Here is a 13919-nt window from a genome sequence, read left to right as displayed (position 1 = left end):
AAGAGGGGCTTGGTCATTCTGTAATCGAATTCAACAAGAAAGTACAAGTGGGACTGAAAGATTTACTAAATAAGACGAGATTCCATCACATAAAACCTTGAAGGTCAAAACAGCAACTTTAAATTGGATTCAATAATCAGCAGGTAACCAATGGAGATGAAACAGTAGTGGAGTAACTTGATCTCGCCTTTTAGCATGGCGCAAAAGACGAGCAGTTGTGTTTTGTAAAGTTTGCAATCTTTTAAGATTAAATTGGGAGATGTCCGTATAAATGATACTGCAATAATTTCACTGAGAAATTAATAGGGCATGGAGTAACGTGGCATTATCAAATGATAAGTGGTATTAGAAATGATATGTAGTAATACTAATGGCCAAACTAAAGTAAAATTAATAGCATAGGCATAATATAACAGACTAACAACATACAACCCACCCAAATCAATAAGCACAGCAAATACTGAGCATAAAAACAGCATTGTACAGAATCTAATCTATACAACTATGACAAATCGATGAAGCTGCACTAAACCATAAACTTCATGAAGAGCTGGAAAGATTAGAATCGCAGAACTGACCTGAAAAAACACAGACGCCTGTACCTAACTCTGGGGCCCTTTTACTAAGCGGCGGTAAGCCCACCGCGGGCTTACTGTGAGGCAATCCGGAATGACTGCCGGCCCAACGCGGGCACCAGTGGCAGTTCCACCCCAGCACACAGCGCTAGCAGAAATGTTTGAAAAATATTTACACAGGGGGTTGGTTACCTTGCGGTAATTGGGCAGCGCCATGCGCTGGCCGGTTACTGCCAGGTTAGCACAGGAGCCCTTACCGCCACCTCAATGGGTAGTAGTAAGTGCTCCCCTCCCCACTGTGGTAAAAAGGGCCTCAGCACGCGGCAAAAACGCAGGGCCTCATTTACCACAGCTTAGGGGTAAAAGCTGATGAACATAACTCAGCTTTCCATGTTGTCCCCCCCCCTCATTAATATATTCCCCTTAGTATGTGTAAGCAACATATCCCTAATCTGTTCCAAAAAAAATCTTTGTGATTCTCATATAAATTCACTCACGAGGCCTCTTGACCCTGAATTTTTCTAGTGATCATGAAGCTTCTTCGTTCCTTATCTTTGTTACACGCTAAGTAACGGTGAAGTATAATGACCGTCCCTCTCTTTTTTTTGCCCCCCCCCCCCTCTTGTAGAGCTTGCATAAACATGAGGGTATGTGATGTCGCAACAAGAATTCTGTTTTAGGTAGCATAAATGTAAAAGATCCCTGTAAACGCTGTTTTTTTGGAGAGTTTAAATCTTACGCATAAATAGAGTCTATTTTTATAGTACTACCCGGCATCTAAATGCAGTATTGAGCTGTAACCAAAATACCATGTCGGTCTCCAAGAACAGTAAGGAACAAAAACAACTCATTCTCCCATCTGAACTGTTTCGCTTCGGAATAACTCGTCCCTATAGTCCCCTCTCCCCTCCCCCTCTCCCAATCCATTGTGCTCATAAGTGCGTAAGTATCGCCATACTGGGACAGACCAATGGTCCATCAAGCCCAGAATCCTGTTTCCAACAGTGGCCAATCCAGATCACAAATACCTGGCAAGACCCCAAAAAAGTACAAAACATTCTATACTGCTTATCCCAGAAATAGTGGATTTTCCCCAAGTCCATTATATAATGGTCTATGGACTTTTCCTTTAGGAAGCTTTCCACTAACTGCCTTTACCACACTCTCTGGCAACGAATTCCAGAGTTTAATTACAAGTTGAGCGAAGAAACATTTTCTCCAATTTGTTTTAAATTTACTACTTTGTAGCTTTATCGCATGCCCCCTAGTCCTAGTATTTTTGGAAGGAGTAAAAAGACGCTTCACGTCTACCCTCTCCACTTCACTCATTATTTTATAGACCTCTATCATATCTCCCCTCAGCCGCCTTTTCTCCAAGCTGAAGAGCCCTAGCCGCTTTAGCCTTTCCTCATAGGGAAGTCATCCTTGGGAACGAGGAGGGACAGACTACCCCACAGGATCTCAGAATAATAGACTACAGAGCACTTTACAGATCCCCAAAACAAAGAGCAAAAAAAAAAACAAAAAAAAAAAACATATCCTTTACAGTAAAAGAGGAGGTTAAACCACCATCAGCAAGTCAGCCAAGTGTTTACCAAGTGTTAACCTTTGTACACCCTCACCAGTGGCTATGGTTAAAAGCCTTCATTCCAGTAGGTGCACAGAAAATGAGGTGTCATCACCAGGCTAAAAGTCTAAAAAGTAGAATATTACCTTTCTTGAGTGCCTGTACTAATATTTTTATCTGTATCCTTTAGACTACGATCCGAAAGTCTTCCTAATCACACTACTCCACTCTTTCTTTGCCGGTGAATTTTAGAAGGCATTGTTGCAGACCTCTTGCCCAGCTAGCAGTTGACTTCCTCTGGAAGGTCAAGGACTTTTCAGTTGCATTAACTGTCTTCTGATTGTGTGCGCTCTCCATGCATTGCCATTGACAGTAAAAATCAAAGCGAAAGGGTAGGCCCATTTATAGCCGATATTTTCATTGCGTAGAAAAGAAGTAACACCTCAGAAGTCCTTGCGTTTATGACGTGTAACAGCTGTACCTCTATACGAGTATCCTTCCAAGTGATGGGCCCCATCTTCCGTGCTGCAGCTAGTATGAGTTCTTTTAAGCAAAGGTCAGACAAACTCACGTTTAGCTCCTCTACTTTCCTGGATGGCGGGGATGCTAAGCCCCTCCAACCGAAGACCTCTCCTGCCTGAGCACTGTTCCGTCTAAGCTGACGGAGAGTTCCTCCATCTAAAGACCTTCCAGGGAGGGGCACTGTTTCACTATTACGTTTTCAATGATAAGGGACAGACAGGCAAGCTCTGCAGGACTCAGGGAACCTGCCTGCCCTTATGGGCCGATGATCAGAAGCAAATGCAGGCGCTAGAGGCTGTTAGCGCCATACTAGCGCCTGCGTTTGCTACCGCCCCATGATCAGAGCCCCCGATCGTGTGAAACAACGCACTCATGGGCTCTGAACGCAACTGGCATGCAAATGCATGCAAAACAGGGCTAAACCTATTCATCCCCAATGATCAGCAACCAGCGCGCCAAAGATTGGAAGGCTGGCCGCGGCAAACCCTATGCCAGCTGGGAGCTGGTGTTAGGGTTTGCAGACCATTGGGGAGGAATGGTGAGCCCTGTCCAGCATGCATTTGCATGCTAGCAGGCCCCCATTCCCCCCAATGCAGTAGCCCCCCCCCCCCCCCCCCCCCCGCAGGAACACAATATTGAAGCACCCGCCCCCTCCCCCACTAGCAGCAATGCATTAGCAGGTGTCTTTCGCTGCAAATTCCGGCTCTCTCGCGCATGCTCAGTTCAGGTCTAACTGAGCACGTCCAGGAGAGCTGGCATTATGTGGCAAAGTGTACCCGCTGCAGGCACGACTCAGACAGGAGAGGTCTTCAGCTGGCGGGGCTTGGCATCGCTGCAGCTCAGGAATCTATATTTTGAAGAGCTGAGGGTGCAGACTGGGGTCCAAATTGGAAGGGGGGGGAGATTGTCTGGCCATCTGATTACACCACTAGGAGTGGCAATGTTATAAGAATCACAAAATGCTGTGGTGGATCCAGGCCACAGCACCCCATCGCCTGACCCCATCTAGTTCTCCGCCACACTCAGACAAGGTCAATTTCATGATCTGAGCAGTCTGCACAGGCCAGGGTGGCTCTTGGCAGCATCAGCCAACTCAGTGGCAGAGACTTTTCATTCACTGTGTAACGGAGGCTGTGCCACAAGGGCTCAGGCGCTGTCCAGTCTTCCTAAGAAGGAGGGGGAGGTCACCAGCCATGTCTAGTGTGGCCAAAGCTAAATCTTTCGCTGTGTAACCTACTCCCCAAGGAGGTTTCATTGTAACTGGAGGGCCCGATATTCAGGCAGCGGTGCTCAGTGCTAACCCCGAAAAATCAATGCCAACATGTAGCCAGTTACATGCAATATTCTGCATTTAGCTGGCTATGGGTTACCATAAAAAGATAGGCCTGACTTTATGTGGTTAACCTGGCCAGTTAAGTTCTGAATATCAGCATTTAACCAGCCGAGCGCTGCTTCTGCCCCTGAAATGCCTCGCAAATTTCTGGTTTTTCGTTTGGTGCTAACTGGTTATTTTCAGCAGCCCTACCCGGTTAAGTGTCGTGAAAATGACTGGTTAGCCCCGAACAGGTGACTTAACTGACCAGGAACTGTTTCTAGACGGTTAAATCACGTTACATATCGATCCCAGAGGCTTTACTCCTTAGAAACATATTGACAAGAGAAGCAACACAGGAAAAATGTACCGTACAAAAGAGATTCCCCAGAATAAAGGCGTCCTGCAATCACTGTCCTGTTCTAGGAGCTGAGATAAAATCTCAAGAAACAGAGAGCTCTGTGCTAATCCATAGACCATGAAATGGACTCACTGTGATAAATCCTCAGAGCTGCAGCTCAGAATACCAACGACGCTAGAAAAGCTAATAGCGTTTCTCTATGAGACGTACATCACATCCGAGATTAAAAGGAAAGGGACTCGTATCCCAGAGTATCCGGCCATCTGTGACGCGCCAACGGTCTACATGCTAACGGAGAACTGCAGAGTGGAGGAGTGGCCTAGTGGTTAGAGCACCAGCTTCAAATCCCCACTGCCGCTCCTTGTGATCTTGGGCAAGTCCATTGCCTCAGGTACAAACTTAGATTGTGAGTGGGACAGGGCCTGAATGAAACTCACCTGGTGCTTCTACTGAAAAAGGTGTGAGCAAAATCCAAATAGTACTACCAGACTAGAAAACGCTAAGCTGAGACCTTTCTTTCCAGCAGTCACTCCTACTACATCCTCGTCTCACACATTCAGCATATGGTTTCACATTCACGTTAAAGTTTGTTTTTCCACCAGATTGACTAAGTAGTTGATACAAAATATTCTAACGTAATCCTAATAAAATAGCAGCAGAAGAGTAAAGGGTCACAGATTTGATGTACCATCTTTCCGTGGTACAACCAACATAACATAAATTTCAAATGTAGAATCTGCTGTACCCAGTGGTGTGCTGGAGCGGGCTCTCACGGTTGTTAAAGTAGGCCTCCCCATGGCTACTTTAACAACTGACTCCCAAAATGTAGGCTTGGGCCCCCTCCTGAATTCTCTTTTACTTTGCTGGCAGTGATGCTGGCCCCACTAGCCAAGTAAATAGACTGCTGTTGCTCCCTGCTCCTTGTTTCTGACTCTGAGTATCAGGCTGGGACTTTTTATGCAAGCGTAAGAAGGTTCCATCTTGCTGCTCAGAGCCAGAAACAAGCAGCGGAGAATGGTGGCAGTCCATTTATTGGCTGGTGGGGCTCGGCAAAGGTATGCCTAGCGTGCCCGCACAAGGGAGCAGAGAGAGAGGCATTTATTCCCCCCCCCAAAAAAAATTTCAGGGTCGGCTATGCCCGGAGAGAGAGCCCGTTGTTAAAATTTTACCAGCACACCCCTGGCTGTACCTCTCAGTTCTTAGCAAGATACAATCCCAAGAAACTGGAAATTAGCAGGAGTTACAAATGACAAAACGTCATAATACTAATATTCTACCCTGATGAAATATTATCAGTTTTTGCTGCCCAGTAGAGAAACGTTTTAATACTAATTCTGCAGAAAAGATAAGAAAGGAGATATCTGCTTTCCAAATTCTGTTGCCTGAAACTTTCATATTTGTTGAAAGTTAATAACCCTCTGCTCTGAAGATCCTATCCACTATTTTATATGATTTGATGATCTAATTCGGATAGACTTGATTACTGGGAAGGGTGGTTTTGATATCATTTTGTACCGAGAACACAGGTGCCTGTGTGGTTTCATAAAACAGCCTCCCAGAATTAATACCACTCATACTTTACACCTGCTCCAAAGATGGTATAAATCTGTGCGGATTCCATGTGTGAAATGTATTTTATTAAAAACTAGTAAACAAAGGCCCCTTTCTGAGCGCAATGAAACGGGCGCTAGCAAGGGTTTCATGGCTGCATGGCTCGTCGCGGTTTTACCTGGTTCGTGGCGTGCACCGCTGTTGTTTCCGTTGTAGCTCTGTGTGGGTGGCGGTTTTCGTGCCCCGCCCTCGAAGTCATCGCGTTTTGACGCCAGGGCGGAGCAGAGCTACAGTGTGGAAATCCGGAGTTTGTGGCCTGAGTAGATCGTTGGAGGTGAGAATGTGCTCCGCCCTCAACGTCATAACGTTTGACGCGAGGGCAGGGCCCAAGAGACTGTGATTTTCGTGGCTTCAGAGCTTCGAACATACGAACCTTGGCTTCAGTGACGTCAGCAGACAATAGAACGTTGAGGGTGAGTTTTATATATATAGATGAGTTTTATATATATAGATGTGCAGAATTTGCAATACCCAGGAATGCCTACGGGTGGTGCATGCCATCGTGTTTGGCATGAGTATTTGCGTGCGTGTATTCAGCCACGCAACTTTATCGTAGTTGTTTTTCACGTGCAAAACATGCTTCATAAACTTACCCCCACATGTGGTGGGGGTGTAGCCAGCACATACATATCCATTCCTGCATGTATGTTAGAAAAGGCTCTGCACCAGTACATCTTTTTCTAAAATGCAACCTGAAACTGACATGTCCGGGACCTGGATGCCTGAATTCTGATTTGTGCATTAAAGTGCTTAGGGTCCTTTTACTATGTTACGGTAAGCGCTATCGCCACTTACCGCAAGTTAAAATGGTTTACTGTGGGATGCACTCAAGTTTCCTGCACAGCAGCATAGCCAGATGGCAAATTTAGGGTGGGCCTGAAAACTCATGTCTTCTCCACCCTCTTCGGCCCCCCCCCCCCCCGGTGCTCTCCCCGCTCTCCTTCGTCCCCTCTGCTTCTCTTCCCTGCCCCCCCCCAATCAAACCAAAAGAAATTCCTAAGCTGGCAGGGATCTGCAAGCCCCGCCTGTCGAACATCTCCTCCCACCCTGCGGAGCCGGTAGTACTGTCCCACGGCCACCGACATGGCCAGCCTCTGAGCATGCACGAGGGGTGGGGCAGCAGAGGATCAGCGACACTGCTGGCTGCACAAGATGGAAGTGTTCGTTCTGCCATGAGGATCCCCGCCAGCCATGCCTACAGAGCACTGATTTCGGATGGGCCCCGACCCACCCAGGTCCACCCGTGGCTATACCACTGTAAGCTGTGGATCTGTGCAAGCAAACCACATGCTAAAAATAGTTTCTAATTTTTCTGGGAGGGGCATTTCTGCGCTAATCAGTTAGTGCATCTACATTACCTTGAGCTAACTGATTAGTGCAAGAATAGCGCACGAGCCCTTAATCTCAGAAAAATACGTGTTGGCAAGTGCTCATGTGCTAATAGCAAAAATAGTGCAAGGCAAATAACTCAAAAAAAATGGGAAAAATCAATCATTTTCCGGCAGCAGTGAAAATGGCCTTGGTGAGGGGAAAGACCCGCATAGGGGTCACTACATAGAACATAAGAGTATCCATACTTGACCAATGGTCCTTCTAGCCCAGTATCCTGTTTTCCAAACAGTAGCCAAGCCAGGTCACAAGTACCTGGCAGAAACCCAAATTGTGGCAACATTCTATAGAACCCCAAAGGATAGCGAGATTCTGGAATCCTAAAGAGTGACAAGATTCCATGTAGAACCCCAAAGAATAGGAAGATTCTGGAATCCTAAAGAGTGACAAGATTTCATTCAGAGTCTCAAAGAGTAACAACATTCCATGTAGAACCCCAAATAACAAGATTCCATTCAGAATCTCAAAGAATAGCAACATTCCATGTAGAACCCCAAAGAATATCAAGATTCTGGAATCCTAAAGAGTGACAAGATTCCATGCAGAATCTCAGAGTAGCAACACTCCATACTACAAATCCCAGGGCAAGCAGTTGCTTCCCATGTCTGTCTCAATAGTAGACCATGGACTTTTCCTCCAGGAACGTGTCCAAACCTTTTTTTAAAACCAGATATGATAACCGCTGTTACAACATCTTCTGGCAAAGAGTTCCAGAGCTTAGTAAAAGGGCTCCTTAATAAATCAGCTCCTTTGTTTATTTTTAAGACAGCAGTTGTAAGAACATTACAAACCCCTTTTCATATATTTTATGGTTTATGGCTCATTGAATTTAACATACCGCCTTTCCTTAAACAATAACAAGGTGGTGTACATAAAAAATAGGAAAATATTGAAAAGAATGCCAGGTTGCAGTTAACTGAATACATTTCTCATTTTATTTTCCAAGAAATTGTAGAAGAAAGCGGAACTTCCGGTGCTAGAAGCATGTGACTGGCACTTTCCCTTCCTCACATTCTGATATTCCAGAAATTTCTGGAGTGCAGAGCTGACAGACACTCTCTCCCCTCTGCACACAAGAGCAAAAGTGCAGGGTCCCATTTCCTCAATTAAAGAAGTTTCAGGTATCCACTCTACCAACAGTCACAGAATAAATCCTCCAGTAAAGAAAGGCAGCTGTCAGCCTGCACCACACCATGGGTTGCTATACACAAAGGCATGAGAAAGCATCACAAGATGCTTTGGAAGGAGATCAGGACTTACTCAGAATTTGCAAACATTAGAGGTCTGCAGACATCTGCCTAAACTCTGACCCTCAGTCACCATTGTTTGCAATAAGAAAATCTAGGTTCATTTTTCCTTAGGATTTTTTACTGTGAGCAAGTGCAAAGTGATGCATGTGGGAAAAAGGGAACATGAACTATAGCTAGGTCATGCAAGGTTCCACATTAGGAGTCACCGACCAGGAAAGGGATCTAGGAGTCTTTGTTGATGATACGTTTAAACCCTCTGCTCAGTGTGCGACGGCAGCTAAGAAAGCAAATAGAATGTTAGGTATTAGGAAAGAAATGGAAAACAAAAGTGAGGACGTTATAATGCCTTTGTATCGCTCCATGGTGTGACCGCACCTGAAATATTGTGTTCGATTCTGGTCTCGGCATCTCAAAAAAGATAAAGTGGAATTAGAAAAGATACAGAAAAGGGCGACAAAAATGAAAAAGGGGATGAGACAACTTCTCTATGAGGAAAGGCTGAAGCGGCTAGGGCTCTTCAGCTTGGAGAAAAGACGACTGAGGGGAGATATGATAGAGGTCTATAAAATAATGAATGGATTGGAACGGGTAGGCGTGAATCACTTGTTTACTCTTTCCAAAAATACTAGGACTAGGGGGCACGCAATGAAGCTACAAAGTAGTAAATTTTAAATGAATCAGAGAAAAGTTTTCATCATGCAACACATAATTAAACTCTGGAATTCATTGCCAGAGTATGTGGTAAAAAGTTAGCTTAGCAGGGTTTAAAAAAGGTTTGGATGGCTTCCTAAAGGAAAAGTCCATAAACCATTATTAAAACGGATTTGGAGAAAATCCACTGCTTATTTCTAGGATCAGCAGCATAAAATGTATTGTACGTTTTTGGGATCTTGCCAGGTACATGTGACTTGGTTTGGTTACTGTTGGAAACAGGATGTTGGGCTTGATGGACCTTCCGTCTGTCCCAGTATGGCAACACTTATGTACTTATTTTCAACAGTGATAGCAAGAGCCTAAAACAAACTGCTACATTATTATTTTGTTTTCTGCTCAGGCCCAGAAGGATTCAGAAACAAGTGAACATATGCAATCATTTGTATGTACATACAGGATACTAAATGCATCCAAATATACACAACAAGTTCAAGAAATATATCTAGTACAATATGTATAAACACGGGAATACTGAGGGAAGGGTCGCTTAACCACTGGACCAGGTGAGGCTCTAGCCCAGGGCGCCGGCCACTAAGGGGGCCAAAATACCCAGCTTCTGACCTCACCCGATTTGCCGTGCCCTTCCTCCTCTGATGTAATTTCCTATGGGCAGTATGCGGCAGAGGGAAGACCCAGGGGCTGGCCGAAGGCAGCCTGTCACGCTGTTACTGCTGCTGGCAACTGTTGTAAACTTTACAGGACCACAGGGGAGTGAGAGAGGTGAGGAAGCACTGCCGGACCCGCAGGAAGAGGGACAGATGAGAGGGAAAGAGAGACTGGACCAGAAGGGGTGCTGGAAGCGATGTGATGGGGGAGAGCACCGCCAAAGCAAACTGGCTCAGGGCACCACTATCCCTTGAGCCGGCTCTGACCGAGGGGTACAGACAAACATACCAGGGGTTTATCACAACCTGTGCAATAAAAACGTGTAAATGGTTCTAGGTGAGTTCCCACCTGCACAATTCCCACCGGACAGTTCTCACCCAACAATTACCCTCTGGATAACTTGCCACCTAGGTCAATTTCCCCCTAACCAAGTCCCACCTCTCCAGCCAGGACAATTCCCTTCCATAACATTTCTACTGCCAATTATATTTCTGCACACTGCATGTGTAAGAAAACAAAAGAATATTACCTAACACCAGCAAATCCTTTACTTCAAATATGAAACAATAGTGAAATATCAAAAATATAAATAAGACATAATTAACTAAGGGGTCCTTTTACTACGTCAAGTAAAAAGTGGCCTGCAGTAGTGCGAGAGTGCATCTTTTGGGTGAACGCTGGGCCAATTTTGACCATGATTAGGAAAAAAGGACTTTTTTTAAGGGGCCAGAAAATGGGCGTGTGCTAAAACTGAAACCAGGGCGCATCCATTTTTGGCCTGAGACTGACCACCACCAACTGACCTAGTGGTAAGGTCTCCACACACTACCCACGTGGTAAGCATGCAGGGACATGCCAGCCGCTGTTTGGACGGCTGTAGAAAATAGAAAATTATTTTCTACTGTGGGATTTAGTGTGCGCCAAATTCAGAATTACCACCTGGCTCGTGTGCTAGCCAGGCAGTAGTCCTGATATGGCCAACACTGTATGTGCATAGGCCCATATGCAGCTTAGTAAAAGGGCCACTAAGGCAACTTTAATTTATTAAAAAAAAGAATGAGTCCAACAAAAAGTCATATATAAAAAGTGAACATATATAAAAAAGCAGGGGATACTAGTAACATAGTAGATGACGGCAGAGTAAGACCTGTACGGGTCCATCCAGTCTGCCCAACAAGATAAACGAATGACAAATGACACGTAACTTTTACAATGACCCAAAAAGGAATCATGAGAACAGGGAGGGTCTGCTAGTGGCTTCCGTGCAGCATTGCCAACAGAGCCCAGAAAGTCCCCCACCGATACGGAAGAAACACTGTACCGCCAAAAAGGAAAGAAACGCTCTGCATACTTGGTAAGAGCCTTAATAAAGATTGTTGTAGTCAACAGTGCTAAGGTGATGCTACGTTAAGTGTGTACGACCTAAAAACCTCAAAATATTAATTATGCATAAAGGATAGCCTGATCGAGCCACAAAAAAAAAAATCAAGAATATAGAATTTGGGGTGGGAATTTACTGGTGGTGGTGGGGTGGGGGGATTCTGCAGGTGGCAATTGACACCTCAAGGTGGGAAATGATAAAGGGGGTTTTGACCTAGATGGCAATTGGTGAGTGGGAATTGTCCAAGTGGTTACTCCTTGGATAACATATAAACATGGGAAAACCCAGGTTAATGCATGAGCATATACAGGGATTTATCACAACATGCACAAGAAATATATCTAATATAGTATATGACATGTAAACAAGGGAATACCCAGAGATACACAAGATCACACCTAGGGTCGATCACAACTTGCATACAGTATGTGTAAACATGGGCATATCTAGGGGCACCTCTGAGCATATCTAGAAGTCCAGCGCAACCTGCGCAAGAAATATATTAAAGAAAAGACTGTACCCGGAACATTCTTCTACACACCTGGATACACATGCAACACACACAGCTCCTCACCCCAGTCCACACTCACACAGGTACCCTGGCCAATGTTCAAACGCAACCCTACCTACACATCCACATGTAAACACAGACACTCAAATACTTATGTACCCATCGAGAATCCCTGGCCCAGGCTCACAGCTTGCACATACAAACACAGACACACACACATGGGTACCCCTGTGGAGCCCCTGGCCTACACTCACACATAGGGTCCCAAAAGCCCTCACATAAGTACAGACACACAACAGTCAGAAAAGCCCTGACTTAGGCGAGGTTCTTAAGACTAGATTTGCAGAGTGTGTGTTACCCATCTACCCCCTGAGCCAAACTAAGCCATCTGGAGCTTTTCAGAGCCCCAACCCCGGCCCTGGCCCATACTCACAGCACGGTGACCTCCGCCGGGATGTCTCTGGCGTCCGGGGCCCGATCCCAGCCCTGGCCCGAGCAGTTGACCAGGCAGGATCCGCTGCAAGTACATTGCAGGGGGCAGTGCGGGCAGCCCAGCCCCTGCCCCAGGAGAAGGAGGAGGAGGAGGAGGGCGCAGACCAGCTCACTGCCCGGTGCCAGCCTGGCATTGCCCCGCTCCGACTGCGCTGGACCCGCTCCATGTGCCAACTGCATCGCTCAGTCCCGGCTCATGGCCCCGGTCCTCGCCCTGCTGAGGCTCATCCCCGGCCTGTTCTCCCGACCTCCGGTCCCCCACCCACCCCCGCTTTCCGAGCTCCGAAATCCCCCACCCCGGGCCCCCCTCTCCCACTTCCCGGCTCTGTCGACAAACTTCCCCCGCTGGACTTTTCCGCACTTTGCAGGAGCTGCTGCACTGCAGTTCCTGATTCCTTCTCTAGGGCTGTCCAGGACCTAACAAAAAAAAAAAAAAAAATCCACACACACAACTTCAGGCAAAGGAAACAGCCCAGCAACATCTGGGCACCGCTGGAGGAAGTAGGCTGCAGCCAGGCCCGGCCTCTTCGAAAGGAGGGGACGGTTCCCCAAATGAAACTCGCAGCCTTTGATTCGGGCAACGCAGTGAAGCCACTGCTGGAATATTTCCCTTAGTTGTCGTAATAAACGTACTACGAGGATTCAGACATTTTGCCTACTTTTAACACCATCGGAGATAAGAGGAAAGTTTAAGCCGCTGCTAGAAGGGAGAAGGGAAAAGTTAGGTTTACAAAGCCCCAACCCCAGCCTCAGGTCAGCTCTTCTCACCTGAACTCCTAAAGGAAGGACCAGAATCTATTTATTAGGCCAGAGTTAGAAGAAAGGCTGGAGGGGAAGTTTGCTTAAAACATCTTAAAACCTTGCTTATCCCTTCCCAGGGCAACAAGAGGAGAATAGAAGGTTGGAAGCAATGAATACAGTCCACCTTCTACCCTGCCTAACACCTTCCTTCTCTCTCCCCTTACCTAATCTTTGAACATTACTAATTGTATCTGATATCATGGAATGATTATGTCATAACCAAACTCTGTAAGCCACATTGAGCCTGCAAATAGGTGGGATAATGTGGGATACAAATGCAATAACATAAAATAAATAAAAGATGTCAACCGAGTTGCTGGCATGAGCGGACTAGAAAAATCTCAGTGAAGGGGGAAGGCGATGGGATTTGATATAGGCCTTTCTCGGTTTACATATTATATACAAGTACTTATTTATGCCTGGGGCAATGGCTAAGTGACTTACAAGGAGCTGCAGTGGGAATTGAACCCACTTCCCCAGGATCAAAGTATGCTGCACTAACCACATTCAATGTAGAATCTCAAATAGTAGCAACAGAATCTCAAATAGTAGCAACATTCCATGTAGAATCTCAAATAGTAGCAATAGAAACTCAAATGGTAACAACATTCCACATAGAATCTCAAATAGGAGCAACATTCCATGTAGAATCTCAAATAGTGACAATAGAATCTCAAATAGTAGCAATAGTCTGTGTAGAATCTCAAATAGTAGCAACAGAATCTCAAATAGTAGCAACATTCCATGTAGAACCTCAAATAGTAGCAATAGAAACTCAAATGGTAACAACATTCCACATAGAATCTCAAATAGTAGCAATAGAATCT

General features: G+C 45.7%; 1 protein-coding gene across 1 annotated transcript in view; it reads right to left on the bottom strand.

Moving 5' to 3' along the window:
• PKD1 (polycystin 1, transient receptor potential channel interacting) overlaps positions 1-12519 on the bottom strand; it is a 202088-nt gene extending 189569 nt beyond the window's left edge. The window contains 1 exon segment of the mRNA XM_030212056.1: positions 12233-12519. Coding sequence (XP_030067916.1) covers positions 12233-12471 — 239 coding nt within the window. The 5' untranslated portion in view covers positions 12472-12519.
• Positions 12520-13919: the final 1400 nt, after the last annotated feature.

This window comes from Microcaecilia unicolor, chromosome 8 (genome assembly GCF_901765095.1).
Source record: "Microcaecilia unicolor chromosome 8, aMicUni1.1, whole genome shotgun sequence".
In the NCBI taxonomy this organism is placed as follows: domain Eukaryota; kingdom Metazoa; phylum Chordata; class Amphibia; order Gymnophiona; family Siphonopidae; genus Microcaecilia; species Microcaecilia unicolor.
The sequence above is the reverse complement of the archived record's forward strand: the minus strand, read 5'-3'. Positions and strand labels throughout refer to the sequence as shown.